Source organism: Channa argus, chromosome 4 (genome assembly GCF_033026475.1).
Source record: "Channa argus isolate prfri chromosome 4, Channa argus male v1.0, whole genome shotgun sequence".
In the NCBI taxonomy this organism is placed as follows: domain Eukaryota; kingdom Metazoa; phylum Chordata; class Actinopteri; order Anabantiformes; family Channidae; genus Channa; species Channa argus.
The window spans coordinates 16,969,318-16,989,382 of record NC_090200.1 but is presented as its reverse complement, the minus strand read 5'-3'; the positions used below and the strand labels follow the sequence as shown (position 1 = coordinate 16,989,382).

Below are 20,065 nucleotides of genomic sequence, written 5' to 3'. Positions count from 1 at the left end.
AGAGTCAATACACAGAGCAAAGCACATGCAGAGATCAGATAGACATAGCCAGAGAAGGAGTACATGACAAACACACACCTCCACCATCAAAGTGCAAGAGATGATTATGATGAATTTATAATAACGCTAAAGCTTTGTTCAGAAAGATTTCTATAAATCGAAATCTGACTATAAACAAATTTAGGACTATTGTTACACTTTTCATTCAAAATATGTTCATACTGCTGCTGTGTCTTCCCAACTAACACCACTGGGAGACCAAAATCACAGACAGTACCTCTACGCATCAGAGCTTGGCTGAGGGAGGGACTGACAGACGTCCTCAGTAGGAGAGTTGTCTGCTGTGCCTCTAAAGCAGGAGAGAGGACACACACAAAGAGAAGAGGGTTAGTATAGACAGAAAGAAGGAACAGGAAAGAAATGGCAATATTAGGTAATAGAAATTTGTTTCACAAGGATATGACAAAAAAGTGAAGAAACAAAGAACGAAGGTGCAGTGAAATAGAAGCTGAAGAAAAGACTAAGGGACCTCATTTACTCCAGTTGAATCGAACTGTGGTTATTTCCTATCTTGGTAAGGCTCCTTTGGGTCGGTCTGAACACAGCAATGGACGAAATAAACTGCACCAAGGCCCTTGCTGAATGGGGTCTTGGTGGTTCTTGTACCAAACAAAGGGGTTTCTTCTTGTGATTTGGCCCAAAAAACATTTCTGCTAAATAGCTCCTCGACAGCACATCTACTATACAAAGTGTAAAGTGAGGTTTTATTTTCAAAATGTTTTTTTTTTCTTCAAAGTACATTCTGCATTGTTGTGTCAGAATTTTGCTTGGTATATTGCCCAGATAATCAAGATGGTTATGAACAAATGCCAGTTGTGCAGCTGTTTCATGTTTCATAGTAATTTTCCACTCATAATACTATTCACTGGTACAGAACAGGATCTTCTTCCTGTGTTTACTTTATTGTTCCTGCCCCAGATCCATTTAACCAATGACTGGACAAGACTATTTTCACATGACTTATAGTGATGTATTTTGGTTTACTTGGATTGGAAGTTTACAAAATGCTCCACTGAATCAGACCACAGCAAACAATCTAGGTTTGAAAACAACCTAAAAGTTTTATCATTTTAGTGGGAAAAGGTTTAAAATAGAGCTTAACCCCAAATCACCCTTATTGATTAGTTCAGCAGGGAAAAACAACATCAGCTGAGACACATACAACATATAGTTTTAGCTTGTGAGCATGTTAGATTAGGGGGATATTTAAACAAAGATGGCGAGAAAGAAGCTGTGAGGCCAAGATATAGTTTGACCTAGTGAAAATTTATATCCTGCTTGAAATATCTTTATATATTGATGTAACTCTTACCCGCTCTGCCAGTTGAGGATGTGCTGTGGGCTACAGGGGGGTGTGGGTGTGGCTGCATGTTCGCTGGAGGGTGTCATACTCCTCTGGCTGTGAGGGGATGCAGCTATGGGAAAAACTGACAGTTAGTTTTGCTGAGCAGTGTTCAACACATGTAGAACAGAAGGTACAGAGTCAAAAGAATCACAAAACAATCTTGGCGCACAAAGAGAAAAATGGATTTTAGCTATGCCTAACACGGGGTCAGGGGGGTTTGGCCTCAGTGTCCCAAAGACAATTTGCCTCAGGTGTCCAGGCACAGAAATTACAGACCTCAGTAGGCAGCGTGCCAATCTCATAATCTGAAGGTCTTATAAAGTAGTTGTTTTTCTGCTATACATGTAAGATGCTATGTGTTACAAAATGAAGTAAAATATCAAGTTTTTAATTTGCTTACTCACATGAAGCTCCTTACCATGGTTAGCTGCAGTAAGATTTGCTCACACAAAAGATTATGTAATGGCCAAATATGTTGGATTTATGTGTTACAACAGCAGAAAGAAGAGAAGAAGAATTTTCACCTCATTAAGTAACAAAGAGGCCTTATGATTTGAGAAGATTATGAGCGGGTTTATTGTAAATGTGATGTGGCTAAAGTCTTCAAGGCTTTAGTCCAGAATGTGGACATCTGGACAAAGCCTTAGTCACCAGTAATTAAACATTACACCTCTGAATGAAATTAAATGTTGAATTGTTCCAGGAAGACTTATAATCTGAAGGTTGTAAGTTTAAACTCATGCTTTTATGTTTACACTTTATTAGCCATCACAAAGGGAGAAAGAGGGAACTTTATATAAAACATCCCTCAAGTTGAGGGGAGACAGTTTGATCTGAATGTTACAAGTACACAGTGACATTTGGATTAAATGTTAGTGTCCTTGTCAGGTTGTGCTATTAGTCACTGTTCAAAGGTCTAATGAACACAAATATTATGAACAACTTCCCAAATAAATAATTTTTACATTAAGAATACATTTCTAACCTAAAAAATAGTTAAAAAAAAAAAGTTCATTACTCTGTAAATGCTCTTAGGTACTGTTAATCTTCACATGAGCCCATAAGCCTCATGGGAGCTGCCTACTGTTTCTTATAACCCGAAGGTTGTGAGTATGACCATCACAAGCATGTGCTTTGCATAATGTATTGTTTGAACCCAGGAATAAACAAATGATTTATGCGCTTAAACAAAGGACAGTCTAAGGTTTTCATTTCAAACACATGACGTTCATTGGCTTTTACCCATGAGAGAAGGAGTTTAAATGAAGAAGACCCACCTGGTGAGCCCTTGACAAGTGTCCCTACTCTACTCCCTCGACCGTGTCCAAGTGTGCCTTGCTGTGACCCTGTCTCTGAGGAAGTGGACCCTGAATGTGAGTGACTCCTCTCCTTCAGGCTCCCTGAAGACCTCTGGTACCAGCACCGCAGTTCTTCAGACACTGCTGCCCTCCCCCCTCCTGCTCCACCAGCCTCTCGTCCCAGTGACGGAGTCCGTACAATTTGAGAGCGTGACGGCGTGAGCCTGCCACTCCCCTCTCCTCCCTCCTCACCCCCCCAGGCCTCCTTGTACAGTCCCCCGGCTGTGTAGGAGCTGGAGGTCTTGAACTGGGCCTTCACACTGTAATGGCCTTCCTGATCGCTCTCCAAGCTGCGCACAACCACAGGGTTTGGGCTGCCCTCCACATAAAGCGGATACTCTTTGATGCGGTACTGCGAGGAGGGCTGGCTCTGGCTGTGGAGGTAAACTCCGTGGTGTCCTCCTCCCATCCCATTTCCACCAGAGCCATTCTTAGCTGCCAGGTTGGGCATGGAGCCAGAGTTGGAGGAACCCAAGTGACCAGCAGACCTGGAGAGAGAACACAGGACAATACCATCAACTTTATAGACCTTTTGATTTCTTTGCATATAGGATAAATGAGGTTTGTCAAGTAAGGCTCATTCATTGCATCTCCTCCAGCCTTACCTGTGCCTCTGTCTCTGCCTCTGCCTGGCTTTGGAGGGTGAGTCCTCTCCCAGAGTAGAGTAGTTAGGGTTACTGCCGGGAGGTCCACCAGAGGGGTAGTAATGCTCTGAGCTGCTTTGGCTGGTGCAGGATGAGCAGTCATCTAGTGGGTCAGAGCCATTGGAGCTGCGTCCTGGGCCCAGGAAAAAGTCAGGGCTGCCCAGTGTTCCCAGGGCGTGCGGGTGCGTGTCGGGATCAGACGCCAACAGTTTGCCCTGGGACTCAAGGCTAGAGCTGCGGTTCCTAAAGTGCTGAGCAAGACTGTGCAGACGTGTGGGACTAATGTCCACCGACCTGTAAGATAAAGAATAGCATTAAAATTTGAATAAATGTGCTGATGGAACAGCATGGGTCAGCATCATCAGTAGAAGCAGTAAAGGCAACAGATTGAAGCTCAGGATACCCAACTAACGTTAGTTGTTATAACATTTGATGTGTGTACTAGAAAGTGTATACAGTAAGTGTAAACAGTTAAGGTTATAATGCCTGACCTAGTGGAATGTACGTAATGTGGGGTCCTGGTTCTCAGGTCTGGGGTTGACGGCATGCTGGACTGAGAATTCCAGTGTGGAAGGTTCCTAATGGGGCTGCTCTGCAGAGAATTACAACCTCCTGCTTCTGCACTACCAGAGCTTGGGAAACGCCTGTGACTTGACAAAAGTGACAAAAAAGTGAACAATATTATAGTGAGATAATGAGCATTATCACGCTGCACATTATTACTGCTAATTTCAATTGGAAGAGCTATATTATAGACTACTAAACTACACCTTCAATACACTTTGTTTTTTTTTTTAACATTTGACTTACAGGTAAGATGACTGAATATTGGAAAATAAATGGGAAGCCCTGCTTGGTCATGTTGTATCTCTATTCTAACTCCCCTATACCTGGAATGAGAGGAGCGTTTCTTGACTTTTTCATAGGGCTCATCCAGTGAAGATTCGCTCCACATCTTGGGTTTGATGGGTGATTTATCGTAATCAGAGCGTGTATAGTGCAGGTGTCGCAGGCCATCCAGGGACTGTGGTGGAGGGGGCCGACTGTGAGATGGTGGCCGTGGAGGGAGGCCCTTATGAGGTGATGCTACCGGAGAAAAGGTTGGAGTACCTGTAACTTGAGGGTCATCTAAAACAAGGAAAGAATTGATATAATAATGGAAGAATTTAGAATTTCATCATTATTGTTGGCCACGCAATATCAGTGTGATATGTGACAATAATGTGAGGGACCAAGGGACTCACCGTCATCCAAGACCAGTGCGTCAGACAGAGAGCTGTCTTCAGAACCAATATTGGCTTCTATAGGTTAATGAATCACAGGAAAGAGGTAAGAGACAATTATAAAACAAAAATGGTAGACTGCATCAATATTTATGTGTGTCAGACACTACTTAGTGTTTCCCCTACAACAGTACAGGCATGGTGGGCCACCATTCCCAGCAGACCTCCCGCCATCCTACACGACAGGTATAAATTAATTTTTAAATCTAGTGATGTTACAACAACATTCTTTGTAGTGTCTGGTGGGAAGGTACGAAGGGATTCGAGAACATACACGATTACACCTCCACACAACCCTGCAGGAAGAATTTTGTATGAATACAAAAGTAGTGCAAATTTCTTCTGTCTGCTCCACTGTGGCCTCTTTGCTCATGGTCAGGCAGATGCAGGCAGACCTCAAAACTATATTGGGCTGCTGAACCAAATCGATGCATAAAATTATACTGATAGAATTTGTTGGCCTCATAAATTTAAAAGAATGTTTTAGTTTTTTAATAAATTTTTTTATAATTCAGTTTTTTGATAAATATTTATTGAAAACGGCACCGTTATACATTGTCTTTCATAACTTTTATAATCTTGATTGGTTGGAATATTCTGTCAGATATACCATCAGCATAAACAGCCAGTTAGAGGAGGAAAATTCCAATGGGCTTTAATGAGGCCCTCAGTGAGAAATGAACTAATATTAATAATCTAATTAATACTGACCTTGTTTTACTTGACCTTTACGTGAAATATTACAACCAAAAGTGCTTCACGAGAAAGACATAACAAAAAATTTGTGTGTGCATGCAAAACCTCTATTATACTATAAAATGGGAAACACTGTTACTTTGATGAGAACTAAATATATATACTAATAAGCAGTAGTGATTAGGCAAATATTAGTACCTTCTATGATAAGTGATGCCCTCTGCGTAGGCTTCTTGCCAGTGCGGACCCGGTACTCATTGATAGAGTTCTCAATTTCCTGGAGCTTCTTCAGTGCATTCAGATAAGAAGTCTTCCTCTGCTTCTTTAGCTTCTTACTGCTCACGTGAGGATCACTGGCAAGACGCCTGGCTGCCTCTGTAATCTGCGACTGAATGGCAAACTCCCTCTCCAACCGCTCCAGTTCCTCTTCCTGGGATAAGAACACACACCCAAACATTAGTGCAAACTCAAGAGTAACAGAAGCACAAATACGCTGGATTTGCCCTCAGTTTTAGCAACAGAACTCTACGCACAATCCAAGAATAACAAGGCTGCAGACACACATTCAGACTGTAACTCTCCCATGCAACACATTTGGTTAGAGACACACACACAACTTTGCCAGAGGAAACACACTAAGGAAATAATTTATCTGCGCTGTAGCTCCACATTTTCTCCCCACTGGATGTTCTCTATTGAGACACACCATCCCCCAGTAGTAACACCTCTCCATCAATCCATCCTCTCTTCCTCCATCTCTGTGGAGCAGAGACTGTTACTTTAGGTAACCCAAGTAAAACAAACTCTGACATGTAGTGCACACTACTGCACTACAAATTGCATATCTACACAGTTCAAAATGGCATAGTACACTCTTAGTATAGTTGAAACTCCACGAGGTCATAGACAAAGAAATAAACTAATGGTTGCCCTGTGATGCATACACTATGCCTTCATGTAACACAGGCTCTCACAGGTAAGAGCCCACAAATGATTCCACTTGTCATCACAGAGGCCGAACAATGATGTATTCACTTGTGTTATGGACTACCTCAGTTCCGAGGAATCCCTTTTTCTCTAACAGCGCCTTCACACTACTGCCAGAGCAGCTTGTGTTTCAATGTGTGTATGAGATTACAGGTGCTCTGTGTAAATTACGAAACATTTTTCTGCTTGCAGGGCAGCTTTGTGATATTGTCTCCCTGGATTCCTTTCAAACCATACAACCTCAGAAACACGCACACACATGCCTGAGCACAAAATCCTACTATCACCACTTCCTGTAGCCAGAATGCTGCCAGACTATTTTTAGAAATTCTGCTCTGGAAAAATCTATCCGTGGCAGAAAAACACAGCAAGACAAAGATGCTGTACTACTGAACTACTTTTACACGGTTTAAGATGTCTCAAGCTAAATTAAACAATAGCATCCCTTTTCTTACCTTACTTAAAAAATGAAAGGGATCAATTAAATTACCTATACGTCAATTATCACCCAGTGCCATTTTTAAAGTATTAAGTATGTGGCTTTAAATTATGTTCAACATGAACAACCCTTAATCTGCACCAAGTTAGTCACAAACAGACAATTAATGGTGGTTTAAAAGGACATAAACACTTTTAACGACTTTAGCTCAGGTACTAGATAATCTTCACCTCTCCCTTAGGAAGAATTTTCTGTTCATCCAGTTTAAAGGCGGTACCGATCTTCCGGCGCACTGTGGGTGGCTCTTCCCCTGGGTCTAGAGGATATTCCTTAGGAAGCTTTCCTGTCAGCTCCTGGAAAAATAAGAGTTGGAGACGAAAATAAAGTCAGAAAAGTAGAGCTAGAGGGACCTTTTTGGTTTTAAAATATTTGCCAAATCCATCTGTATTTTCACATACCGCCTCTCTGATACAGATGCTCTTAAGTTCCTCTAGTCTCTGTCTTAGTGTCTCCTCCAGAGATTCCTGCCTGGCCCTCAGTGCTGCTAACATATCTTTCTTAGCTGTTTGGGAGCTGTCCGATTCTTGAGAGCCTGTGGGGTACAGAAATATTTTACCGTGGAGCCACGAGTCATATGTGTGTGTCTGCATTTGTGGTGACTTCTTTTTAGGGCAGAAGTCCCCACAATTTGTGGAAAGGAGGGTAAAATCGAGCATTCACCTGCTAGCCCCGCAGGATGTTTACAAGGAAGTGAAAGGAACATTTCGATAAGGAAAGTGATGTTTGTGCAACTGTTTCAAGGAAAAGGCAGTGTCGAATAAGGTGTGTGACGCACAATATCCAAAGCCCCTGAGATAGTCGAGTCTTGTTTGCAAAATACCTTGTTGAAAACAACACATATGCTCCCACACTTATGCACTCTCTTTTGTTGCTCTACTAGTGATTCACTGTAAATTTAAATGTAGCAACTTAACAAAACTAACCACTGCTGACACGGCTGTGGCAAAGACACTTGTCTCTTTGTTTTTACAAGATACACTACAACTGAGATCAGTGTTTTTACAAGGTGCATGGATACGTATGGCGCTGCAGCCTCTGTGACATGTTTTTGCCTCCAGTCAGCCGTGGATCATGAAATTGACTTTCTGATGCACTAAAAGCAAGACACTGTATGGTATGAGATGGACGTGACACTATAGAAAAACAGTGAGGAGAGAAAAAGAAGATTAGGAAATTGGAGATGGATGTGCGAAAGATTTAGGGAGAAAGGGCAGATGCATTTGTCTATACTGAGAAAAGAGAGGTTACAGAAGAAACAGATGATGAGCAATCAAGACATCAAATATTACCGATAGCAAAGATCAATGTTTTCATATAAAATGTGATTTAATAAATAATATGCTTTATTCTTACCAACTGACCCGACGTAATTTTGTTCGTTTTAGTGAATGTAGCAGTTAATGAGCATTTTCTTCTTTAGTCAAAATTTTGTTTGTGGACTAATCTTCCTGTTACACTCATTGCTTGTCCAAACAGATAACCATTGTTTTAAAGGTTGTGGCAAAGACCCATTGCTGCTGACCCGCTGCCCTATTCATTCCCGTACTGTCTAAATTTAGAAGAGGATGGCGCCACTGGAGGATGAATTTGTATGACGTGGTTGGTGGGAGTGGTGCTCTATACATAAGGACAATGAGTGGGGTGTGTGTACAGCATGTGTGTGGGAATAATTATAAGAAAATCAGGGGCCTCTTTCCAGAAGCAGCTGCCTCTGTCTCTCTCATCATCAACAAGACAACCCCTCCGGCCTATCAACACACAACTCACCAACACACACTGACCTGAGGAAAGCAGACTGCCACTGCTGCCACTGATAATCTTGCCCTTGCTGCCCATGTTGGCAAGTTTGGAAGTCTTCAGAGTTCCTGTTTCTGTAAGGTCTATGGCAATCTCACTCAAACTTCGCGCTGCATGGATCTTTGACTGGATAGACATGAATAAAATGAACATAATTAAACATTAATCTTATGCTGGTTGAGTTTTCTGTGCCTCTTGTACAATTACAGTATGTGATTACATGTGTTCTGCGGTGTGTTTTTATGTGGTGTGTTCTGTGGTGTTTTTATGTCTGGAGGGATAGACTGACCTTGCTCTGCTTGCGGTCCAGGTAGAACTGGTGTTGGCTGATGGCCATGGCCCAGATGGACTTGATGAGTGCAGGACAGGCGTACCAGGTATGCACAGCTATGCCACTGTGACCAAATGTCCTCCTTGTCACAGACGCCCTACAGTAGGAACGGACACAAGGCCTCCTTATATACACTGAATACAAAATATGAATGCACATTTAAATCTGTGACAACACTCAGACACAGCCACACCATCACCATCATCAATGGTGTTGGTAAAATTACTCACACTATCAAAAAGTAGAAAAAGAAAGAAATACTAGAGGCTTGATATATATATATATATATAGAGAGAGATATTTTTCAAAGCCACACACAATGTTTTCCATTGCTTACTCATCCTTACTTAAACACACATCTGTAGATGAGCAACAGACCAGCTCACCCTAATGTCAGCTTCCTTTATAGAAAACACCACTGCTCTCAGTTTAACCCGCCTCTTTTTTCTCCCATTCCTTCCCTTCGTCTGTCGAATAACACGTCATATATAGCCATGTTAAATAAACAAGAGAGAGGTCACTTCCTCTCCCAGACAGCTATCACTAAGCCATCTATCCTTCTGTGGTCAACAGTCAGGAGTTTACCCTGTGTGTGTGTGTGTGAGAGAGAAAGCATGTGTTTGTGAATGCATGTGGCAGCACAAGTGTGTTAATAGTCAGCCTGTTAATATGAGTCAAGCTCCACCGGGAGATCCCCAATATATTGCTCTATTGCCAAGTCAAATGCTGCAACCATTATTGAATTAGATTCCGATCTGTACTTTCCTGCTCCGCAATGTATGTAGCCACAATCTTAACACATTCACATATGGGGCAGTTGGAATGCTCATTAAATGCTACTGGAATGTGTTCACAGCAGAGGGAAAATTGCATCACTTCCAAATGTTAGCTGGTGGGAAATTATTCAAAATAACATCCACTAATCATCAAAGCAGGACCAGTATGAGATAATGGTCGAACCAATGACCAGCCTATCATACAAGTCAACTTTTTTTTAAATCAATAATAATCAAATCATTTGTACAAGTTGATAATGGCTTTACAATAGCTTGTATTTGTGATATAAATTTACCTCCTGGGGTCATGAACTTCCACTGAAAACTTCTTCTCTCTGAAGTAGAGGTTTTCCAACTGACGCCATTGAAACACCTGAGGTTTGGAAGAAACACACTCTTTACGGTTGCTTCCTAAAACATGCTCTACATTAAATCCACACAGCTTTCAGATAATTCTTCTCTTCTCTGTTTCAATTTGTTTTGAGAGAAAATTAAATGGATAAGGACGGGGAGGAGGAGAGAAAAATGGTAGAAGCCGATGCAAAGGAGGAGTCAGGACCACAGTAGGTGGAGGGAGAAAATAGGACCTAGTCCGGAGTTCTCTGATCAGGTCCAGATCAGGCAGTCTTGTCCTCAGTGGATCCCTGCATGGAATGACCTCACCGGTGAAACACAGTGTGATAAACAGGAGGCTTTCTTTTCTCTCCGAGGCTTTTTTATTTTCTTGTTTCCGTCCCCTTTATGTACCATCAGTATGTATTTAAATGTAGCCAAAGCCAGCTGGGCGAGAAAGTTTCCCTCAAGACGTACTCCAAAGCATGTGTGTATCCTAAATCCTCCCAGATGCAGGGGAACAGAAAGTTTTCAGATGGCGAGTGTTCACCATCTGCAAGCATGTGCATATGTGTGTGTGTTGGTGGAGAGAGAGTGTGTAAAGTTAAGTTTCCTCTTCTCCTGGAGCTTTGCTAGGAGGAGTGAGGAAGGAGGGGGCGTTTAAATGCCTCCCCTCCTCCTGACCCCTCCTCCCTCCCTCAGGGACTGTGCTTTCTGCTGTGAGCTCTGCGGTTGGGAGGTGTGTGTGTTTGTAATGAGGGGACAGAGGAAGAGTGATGAAGGGGGAAAGAAGCTTTCTGTGGCCCTGACAACTGAAGTGCCCTTGCTTTGTTTAGTCAGACCTCAGTGCAGGCACATACACATGCAAAGTCTGAGTCTGTTTCTTGTTAGCAAAGGAGTAGAGAAAACAAGAGAGCCTCCGTCTATCAGCTGGAGCACACACACATTTCAAATCTACAACGACCAAATACTCCTGAGAAAAATTAAGTTCACGAACTGCCAAACAGGAGACAAGAATCAAAGTATGAGACCCAGCTATGACAGGATAAGGGAGGAAATGAGGAAAAAGGGCACTAAGTGAGTAACAGGTCACAGCCTAGGAATTTTAACAGCCAAGGGAAAACAATGGACAGAGGGATGAGAGGGAGGGAAAGGAAGGAGGGGGATTAATATTCTGAAAAAAGTTTATAAAACAGGTCAACATATGTATTTTAATTATATAATGTTTGTGTATGTGAGTGAAGTAGCATGAAGAAAGCAAACTGGTGCCCTTATCAAAACTCTTGCAGTACCATGCATTTTCAATGGAGTGTGAAGTTCTAATGTAGCATGGGTGCTAAATATAGAGGTTAGGGTAGATAGTGAGAGAGTAAGTGTATGAATGTGTGTGTGTCTGTGTGTGTTGGCTACATGTGCCCCAAATCTGTAGCGATAAAATAGGTGCTTGTAACTGTGTTCAGACACGAGGTCGATGAAGCTGCAATTCTCAAAGTCGACTTTGATCCTGGACAAGTTATATATGTGCATGTGGGCAAACAGTTAAGGACAATCACATGAATAAACGCGGTGCATCTGAGCTATTCTAGAGATTAGAGTTAGACATTTTTTGATCTGATTCCGTTCAGTTTTTAAAATTGCCCCCCCAGAGTCATAAGATTGCTCCAGTTACATAAGGTCATTGTAATAATGACACATTTGAAGTCTATACGATAAACTGAACATCTGTTGAAAAAAAAAAAATGCTGACATTTTTTTCTTTTAGAAACTCAGTGAGTGGAGGCAGTTGCTTCTAGTATTAAGACAAGGAATGTTTGTGTGTTCTGTATGGATATTTGCTACGAATCCTGTTCCTTTTGACTGTGAAACACTTGCACACAATGGCAGAAACACAGACAAGGACATGATAGGACTGGTCATAATTCATAAAGAACTGGGTGCTCATGTGCAAGGACCCCTTTCTGTCTAATAATAATATGTGTGCACACGAGGACACAGGTGAAAAGGTCACATCTGATAGAGTAAAGGTCTCTTAGTCGGTGCAGGGGACTCCCTGGGGACTATGGTAGAATAGAACATTTAAAAAACATAGGCCAGTATAACTATGAGGCCAGGTATTATTATAATCCAGAATTAGACCTGAGGGTCCCAAAGACTATTGTTTCACCCATGGGTGGAGTTATGCTGTGCAATACTACTTTATTTTCCCCAGTTGTCATGGAGAAAAAAACACACTGGAGGCACTTCCTGTTGTTTGTGTTTTGGTTGTATTGTTTTGCAGGTATGACATTTGTGGAAAATGATTTACAACAGGCAAAAAAGCAAGCAAAAGTTGACTATACTAAGTTGGTGTTTACTTTCAACAGAAGCTTTTCTACAATAACCAACACACAGACCCTATATTCTCTGACTAAATGAGTCAGGACATACTAACTAGGTATCAGTATGGTGTGTGGTTTGGTTGTAAACCCCTGCCTGTGAGTACTACATGTGTGCATGTGGCCTGTGGTAAGCAGAGGGGAAAAAGTATTTTAACATCCCCAAATTAACAAGAAGGGTGCGGTAGATAGTCTGCATCTACAAACAACAGGATTTCCCCTTGTAAAAAGACTAACTAATTAAACACAACTGTCTACAATACACACCTAGAGTATCATACACCCTACCTTGAAACTTAGTTGCTTATTAATGACGAACAGGCTTCTGTGTTGCAAACTTAACATAAACATTACTCTGTCAGAAAAATTATTAATGGCCAAAAACTTTCGTAATTAGTGTTCAGCCTCCAGCTCGCTGAGTCACGGTACTGTAAACTTGAGCCGTAAGAAGCTAGTGATTACACTTTGAGTCAGTTGTTCCTAGTTGTGGATTTTTTGGATGAAATCAACTGATATTTCTCTGGTTTGGTAAAACAGGTAAGACTCCCATTACTAACACAACAAATGGAATATGAACTTCCCGAACAATGTGAAAAACCAAAATGTAGTCTACGTCTGTGGGAAGGAGCTCTACCCTCCCTACCTGTCTCCCTTAATAGTGAAAATAAAATCTGTATCCATTGGGGTATTAGTTGGGGTATTTGCAGATTAGCTGGATCTGTGATGTTGCATTAAAGGACCTGTAGTCTGCAAATATATTGAAGGGTCAAGGTCTTTAGATTAAAGGAGGCCCAGTCATACTCTTTCTGCTGCTGCTTTCAAATGTGTGTGTGTGCATGAGTTTGGTTAAGGGAGAAAGAAGAGGAGAGAGATGTAGAGAGAAGAAAATGAGGGGCTCAGTATTGGAGCTGAATGGACCAACAACTTACGCTGAATGTTGCTATGGCAGCTGAATGACTGATAAGTAAATTATGAGGGAATGTTATTAACTTTTTCTTCCCTCCATTTCTTCTTCTTCTATTTCATCTTTCACTTTCAGCCAACATGTATATACACTGCAAAACACATATGATTTGGTAACTTCTTTACATGGCTTCCTAGTACAATCTAGGTATTTGTGAGTTTGATCTAAAATAGTGACCTGCATCTACAGTTATTTAACAACAAGGTGGTCATAAGAATCAATATAGAAATGAGGCAAGAATGGGGCTCGGTTTTAAGGCACTCTACTTACAACACACACACAGAGACACAGCACAGCTTTGGTGGCAAACAGGAACGCTGTTGCAGACAGGAAGTATTCATCAGGATGGTGAGTTCGGAGTTCAGTCCAGTTCCTGAGTGTGTCTGTGTTTCTGTTTGTCTGTGTGTGTGTGTTCCCATGTGTTCATAAGCAACAGCATACAGTGTATGTGTGTATGAATGTCTTGGTGTTCAGTCTGTATGGTGCAAGGCTGTCAACGCTATTAACACCATGTGAGACAAGGCTGGATGGCAAAGATCAAGGTTCTAAACATGGCTGAAGGTCAGAGGGGAGGTAAGAAATAGTTTCACAGATGAACCAACAGCACTATGTCGACAGAAAGCAGAAATAAAAGCAGGATAAAACATTCCAACACTGAATGTCTGCAGACAGTAATATGTCTATTGTTAGTGTTTTTCCCAAACACTACATCTGACTCAGTGAATGAAAAAAGACAGTTAAGAAAAAAAACAATTACTAAGATATCAGACAGACAAACTAAAAAAAGACATTTCTTTCAAAAGCAATACATTATTTATATTAAAGAAAATACTGTCCTTAAAAAGAAGGTGAATTTCACCAGTTACTGTTTTAATTCTCATCAAGTGTGGACCAATGACTATAAAGAGGAGAGTTTTGTTTGTAGTGCAGAGACCAGTGAGTGCATCATCTTACCTTCCTGGGTTTGACTTTGTCCTGGTAATCATACTGAAATATGCCTTTATAGCTGAGACCCAGCCACCATGGGATTCCCTGCTTGTCCTAAAACACAACATAAATACCTCAGAAAAGGTTGTACCTGTGTGTGAGAGCTCAGTGCTATATCCAAAATCTTACACTGCTTACTTGCAGGTCCACAGTGAAAAAAAGTGTGTGTTTTGCGTGTTTGTAAAAAAAGAAAAGGAAGAGCAGTAAAACTGTACCTTAACAGCATAATAATGTACTCCATATGTGGGCAGGGACTCTACAATGCTCATATAACTGTGAGGAACAGAAAGAAAGAATATAATGTTAGAGAGAAAACAGCCTCTCGTACTGTGCACAAATACAACCACAGACACATGTACACACATACTTTACAATTGCTTGTCCTCTGGACTGTCCACTGAGCTTCTTATAGTGTTCTATAACCCGGTCTTCACTGTAGGACAGTTTAGAGAAAACAGATAAAAGGAAATATTATTAAGAACATTAGTGTGTGTGCAATGTTCTTGTGGCTTTCTGGATAAGGGGCTAGTCTCTCACCAGTAGGCCAGAGATGGATGCTCCTTTAGGGCCTGGGTGGGCAGAGCAGGCAGCTTTTTCAGGTCCGACCTGGTTGCATCATTACTGGGAGGGAGAAACCACAAGACATGGTCAACTCTACTTCTGCAAGAACAATCATTCTCTGCTGTAGGCCTAATAGTTCCATGCAAAAACCGAAGCAATACCACTGAAGTGTAGAAAGAGAACACATACAGGATTTAGCATAACAACTTAAAGTAAAACCAAATATTTCCCAGAACTGTTTTAGAAATGACATGTTAACTTTGGAAAAAACGGGGAAATTAACTACATTCAGTCGAGACGAATGAATGCTGATGGCATAAAAGCTATTTCAGAGTCTGGGCACTGTCTTTCCCTGAGAAGCTTTAGAGACAACATGGTAGCTAGAAGCAGTGAAAAAAGGGACAGAAACACAATCAAATATAAATAAAGATAAAATGAGGTACAAAGCAGGTAGGGAGGAAAAAAGATAACAACAAAGACAGACTAAATGAGACAGGGAGAGAACAACTTACAGAGCCAAAAAGACTTGGCCCCAGATTCAGATTTCAGACCTCCAGTGACTGGAGGTCTTAATACCCCTCTCTAATCCCCTAGCCTCTCTCTAGCCTCCACCAGAGGATAGGGGAAAGCCCTGGGAAGCGGACAACCTATGAGCTAAAACCTTGGAAGAGATCCATCCCCTCCACCCTGCCCGGCTGTTCTTCAATGTGTGAACACAGCTGTGTGTCTGGACTGGCTGATATCCATTCAAGCAACTGCTCATTAGGTATATGTGGTTAAATTGTTCATGAAGAAAGGACAGGCCAGAGCTCAGTCTGAACAAATACCAAAAAGTGTCCTCTGTAATTTATTAGTTGGTGTATTTTTAAAGGAACAGCAATGGTGCGATACAGTGAAACAATGTGGAGGAGGGGTACAGTCTATGGTAATGAAGAACCACACCAAGGAATAGGTCTACAGAGCTTTGAGAGATGGGAGGCATGTGTGTGGGAGGACTGGGTAAGGAAAGGGGGAGAAGGATAAAAGGAATGTCTCCAGAGTCTGTCACATTCCAGTCATCTGCAGGATATTGTGTTTATTTACTCCTTTCACCGGTGGAAATGAGGTCAGAGGTGATTGCTGCTGTAGTGCATTATCAAAGGGATGAAGGGATGAGGGATGACACATATTTAGGCCAACATCACAGATGAAGAACCACATGTGGGGCATAGCTCACATGAACCATGACTGGAAACCTCCACAGCCCAAGGATTTAAAGAGTAAAAGTTATTATGATATTGTCAAAGGCTGACTATTTTAAGTTTCTATTAGCAAATCTTTTATTTCTGTCTTGGGAGAAGGCTGCCTACAACACAGACATGATGTCTAGTTTCACATACAAACAAATAGCTACATGTAATCTGTGTTTCTCTCATGAATGGCAGCACAGGCTGAAGTAAATGAGAATGAAAGAAAAAAGTTAGGGAGGGCTGTAAATCAAGCTTAGAAACAAAGACAGTTCTCAGTCATGCACCTCACTGCCCAGGGGGCCAGAGGATGTCATCCGCCATGTCAACCACTGATATCATCTCTATTGTCTCTCTTGACTTTGCTATATCTTCCTAAATGAACACATACTGTACTTAAGTAACCAGTGTACACTGAGAAATCAGCTCTCTCAGGTAAACGAGGAACTGTGTTTACATGCACTCATGAAACCTGGTTACTGTATGCATAAAGCAGAGGAGTAACTTGATTTCTCTACCTCTGTCGTATGTTGGAAGCCTGGCTCACAGATTTTAACTGTATTCTTTTTTGTGTTTGTTCTCATTGCATCAGAGTGACAGCGCAGGCAGACAGAGAGGAAAAAAAGGGGAGACACATGTAACTAATCCAGAACAGGAATAGTCTTATTTAGACTTCTATGAGGCACTTTGTGTTAGTTACATTTTGTGTTGGACTTTAGACAGACTTTGTTTTAAAAATGAGGCAGCTTTCTCCTAAAAGCCGACTGTAACCTGGTTAAAATCATGGAAACGCATTGACTGATGGAACTCCTTCTGGCACCAGGGAAATTTAAAGTAAACTTTGAAGTAGGTGAAATGGAGGTGGTAGAACACAATTATTCTAGTGATAATATCTAAAGAATTGCTGAATCTTAAATTTAGGTATGATGGCATGCTGGTTCTGCTTAACAAAGCAGTTGGTTACCAACATGAATAGATGTGATACGACCAGCTTTAAGGATAGATTCAAACTGTAATTACTGACCTGTACATTATTCTCAAACATTAAAAGTTACTAGTCCGCTTACCTGGTGAAATCACCTTTAGCCTCCTGTTGAACAGAAAGGAAAATAGAAAAGTAATGAGAAGACAGGATGATTTACATATATAGAAACTGTGAGCACTAAGCAGTGACCAGTTTATGTTCTTTTTGCATGTGCAGTCAGGCATAGTCTGCTGAGCTGGAATCAGTGAGAAACATTAAACCTCAACCTGGAGTGAGACCTCTGAAGGCTTACGGGGCAGATACCTGATACTGTATATGTGCACCTGCACGCATGCACACACACACACCATTCAGCCCAGTGTATGGGTAACATGACCTTGCAGCATTCACATTAATGGGCTGACCTACTCTCAGACAGGGATAGAAAAATACAAAGGACTGGACTTTGAAGAAAATTTGTGATGTTAAAAAAAATACTTGTTGCTCTGTGTTAGTTTGGCATGTATTGATTTAGGCTAATAGAGGTTTTCTGGCAGCAAGGAATGTAGCTATCAACAAAGACAGTAGAGCTTTTTGGGGCTTTAAAACTTCACAACCTCACTGCACATTACCAAAAGAGTGATGACTACATTAAATTATTATGAGTTTAACAATTGACCAACAATAATCCATCACCATCAAAGGCTGGCATTTTGAAAGAAAACTTCAAACTATTTAATAAGTTTATTATTACAGAGCAACAGCCTTGAAATAGCTAATGTGTTTGGCTTCATGTGACAATTATTGTGAAAAAAAGAAATTCAGGCAGACATTTACACCCACACATGAACATACACACTTAGTCTTACTTGTAGAATATAGGAAGCCAATTCAAAGACAACTTCGCTGTCGACTTCAATAAGCTCCTGCAAGATGAATAGAGAAGAGAGGACAGGGGCCATGAATGATACATTCTCCTTCTGCTGGCGTTGAGTAAATAAAACACGCACTGTGTTAATGATGGGAGTAAAAATGGAATTGCCTCTGATCATCATCCATTTCTCCATGATGGGGTTGGCAGTTACTTTCATCTCCCTGCCCCCCTCCATTTTTTCCCTCTTACTTCTCTAATTTCATGACCTCTTCATGATGATGGAGCTCAGAGATTAGAGGCAAAGTGAAGGGGGGGTTGTGAGCAAGGATATATGGTTTGAGGGTGTGCATAGATGCTCTGGTTACGATTGCTCAAAACATTTTTGAAAGGTGTTTGTATTTTAGAGCATTTGTTTTCCTCAGTTATTAGAGAAAATGTGAACAACCCAACAACCCTGGTAATTAGAAAATATAAGAGAAGGGAGTTGATTAAAAGAGCCTGAGAGTGCGAGCCTATTTACTAACTTTTAGGCTTTACTGCATGATTAGTGTTTGGGTTATGTACTTAATGACTGATCATATCAACCAGGCTATATGCTATTTGAGCACTGAATGAGAGGGGGGGGTCAGTGAGCTGTGGGTCAGGTATGGCAGGAATGTTCTCTTTACAATCTACCTCTTAATTGTTTTAGAGATCACAGTCAGGATGAAACAGTAGACAGAACAAAGCCACCCTGTGTGTACCACCCACCATGGCTACAACTTTTTTTTTCACACACTTTTTTGTACTGCCTGTGTTGTCACATGCCTCTCACTACTGCTAAAACTGAACATCCTGATAGTAAATTGCATTGAATGTTTACTAAATCAGTGTGTGGTATTTCTTGTTTTGCTATTCTTTGCTTCTCTCCTTCCATAGTATCTGTTCCAGAGGTAGTGGAAAATCTTTATCAGGGGTGACTTGTGATAAATGAACAATTAAGCATCTTCTTCAAGGACATTTTACCAGAACAATAGACAAGAATGAACTACAAATCTTCTGTTTGTGGAACACTCTCTTGGGTTACTGCTAGCCACTGATGTTGCACTCTGTGTTCAGGTTTGCTTTTTTTGAAAAGATCTAGTAAAGAATACAGGTCATTACATCTACTCCATACAAGAAACCATTGTACTAGAATGAGCAGGCATTTTTCAAAATGTGAAACCATTCAAAACTTTAGTCTACTTAAAAAATGCTTGGTCTATGTTTATTTGTCAACAATAACACTATGTTAACATTTTCAGGATTCGATTAAACACATCAACATAATAATGGATTTTATGACATCACAATTTTCTTAAGGCTTTGACTGGGACATTTCTGCCCTGTTATTTTTCATTAGGCCACATACGCCCTCTTGTGGACAGCACAAGTAACTACTTAACAACGCCAACAAGCCAACCATGTATCAAGTACAGAGGTAGAAGGAAGACAAATGAAAAGAGACTTGATTTGATAACCGTGAGGTTACCTAATTCCTATATGAACTGCTTAAATAAATAGGACAGTCTCCTCCTCACTTTACATTTTATAAACAACACACAGCCTTCTGTGAGTGAGTTTTTTTAATTACCCCGAGAAATTTAGAATATACATCTGTCAAAATACTTCTATCTGCCTTTTGCCTTTAGTGTTAATACCTCTTTAAAGGCCTAAATTCAGTTGCCATTAAAATAACTGTGCTTCAGCACTGGCAGATGGCAGTAAATGTGTCAAATTATTCGTTAGTTGCTGGTATTTGGTGCAGCACATAACATGAGCTGGCCTCTTGCGGCATCTCATTGACAATAAAAAATAGGCTGATGGAGTGGGATGCTTCTAACAATATGTATACTGTAAATTTTAACACCCCAGACCATAAGCTAACCTTGGCTTTGGTTACGAAAATTTTGAGTATCTCAACCACCACCACTCACAGCGTTTTAAAGGAAAGAATACATTTCAATATGCATTATAGAAATAAAGT

The 20,065-nt window shown here is 41.0% G+C and overlaps 1 protein-coding gene across 14 annotated transcripts in view; it reads right to left on the bottom strand.

Annotated features, from left to right (window-relative positions):
* Nucleotides 1–20,065, bottom strand: part of frmd4a (FERM domain containing 4A) — a 95,847-nt gene that overhangs the window by 3,717 nt on the left and 72,065 nt on the right. For 6 of the 14 annotated variants that reach the window (XM_067500086.1, XM_067500087.1, XM_067500085.1 and 3 more), the window contains 18 exons: nt 18,056–18,112; nt 17,290–17,312; nt 14,973–15,056; nt 14,803–14,868; nt 14,651–14,708; nt 14,403–14,489; nt 10,074–10,149; nt 8,959–9,101; nt 8,654–8,795; nt 7,271–7,404; nt 7,043–7,165; nt 5,585–5,816; nt 4,652–4,708; nt 4,298–4,535; nt 3,899–4,057; nt 3,369–3,701; nt 2,683–3,251; nt 1,373–1,475 (listed from right to left, as the gene is read on the bottom strand). In XM_067500086.1, coding sequence (XP_067356187.1) covers nt 1,373–1,475; nt 2,683–3,251; nt 3,369–3,701; nt 3,899–4,057; nt 4,298–4,535; nt 4,652–4,708; nt 5,585–5,816; nt 7,043–7,165; nt 7,271–7,404; nt 8,654–8,795; nt 8,959–9,101; nt 10,074–10,149; nt 14,403–14,489; nt 14,651–14,708; nt 14,803–14,868; nt 14,973–15,056; nt 17,290–17,312; nt 18,056–18,112 — 2,684 coding nt within the window. Of the gene's footprint in view, nt 1–277; nt 350–1,372; nt 1,476–2,682; nt 3,252–3,368; nt 3,702–3,898; nt 4,058–4,297; nt 4,536–4,651; nt 4,709–5,584; nt 5,817–7,042; nt 7,166–7,270; nt 7,405–8,653; nt 8,796–8,958; nt 9,102–10,072; nt 10,150–10,363; nt 14,220–14,402; nt 14,490–14,650; nt 14,709–14,802; nt 14,869–14,972; nt 15,057–17,289; nt 17,313–18,055; nt 18,113–20,065 lie in introns of those variants that run through there. The other 8 variants (XM_067500084.1, XM_067500079.1, XM_067500092.1 and 5 more) reach the window with 7 other exon arrangements.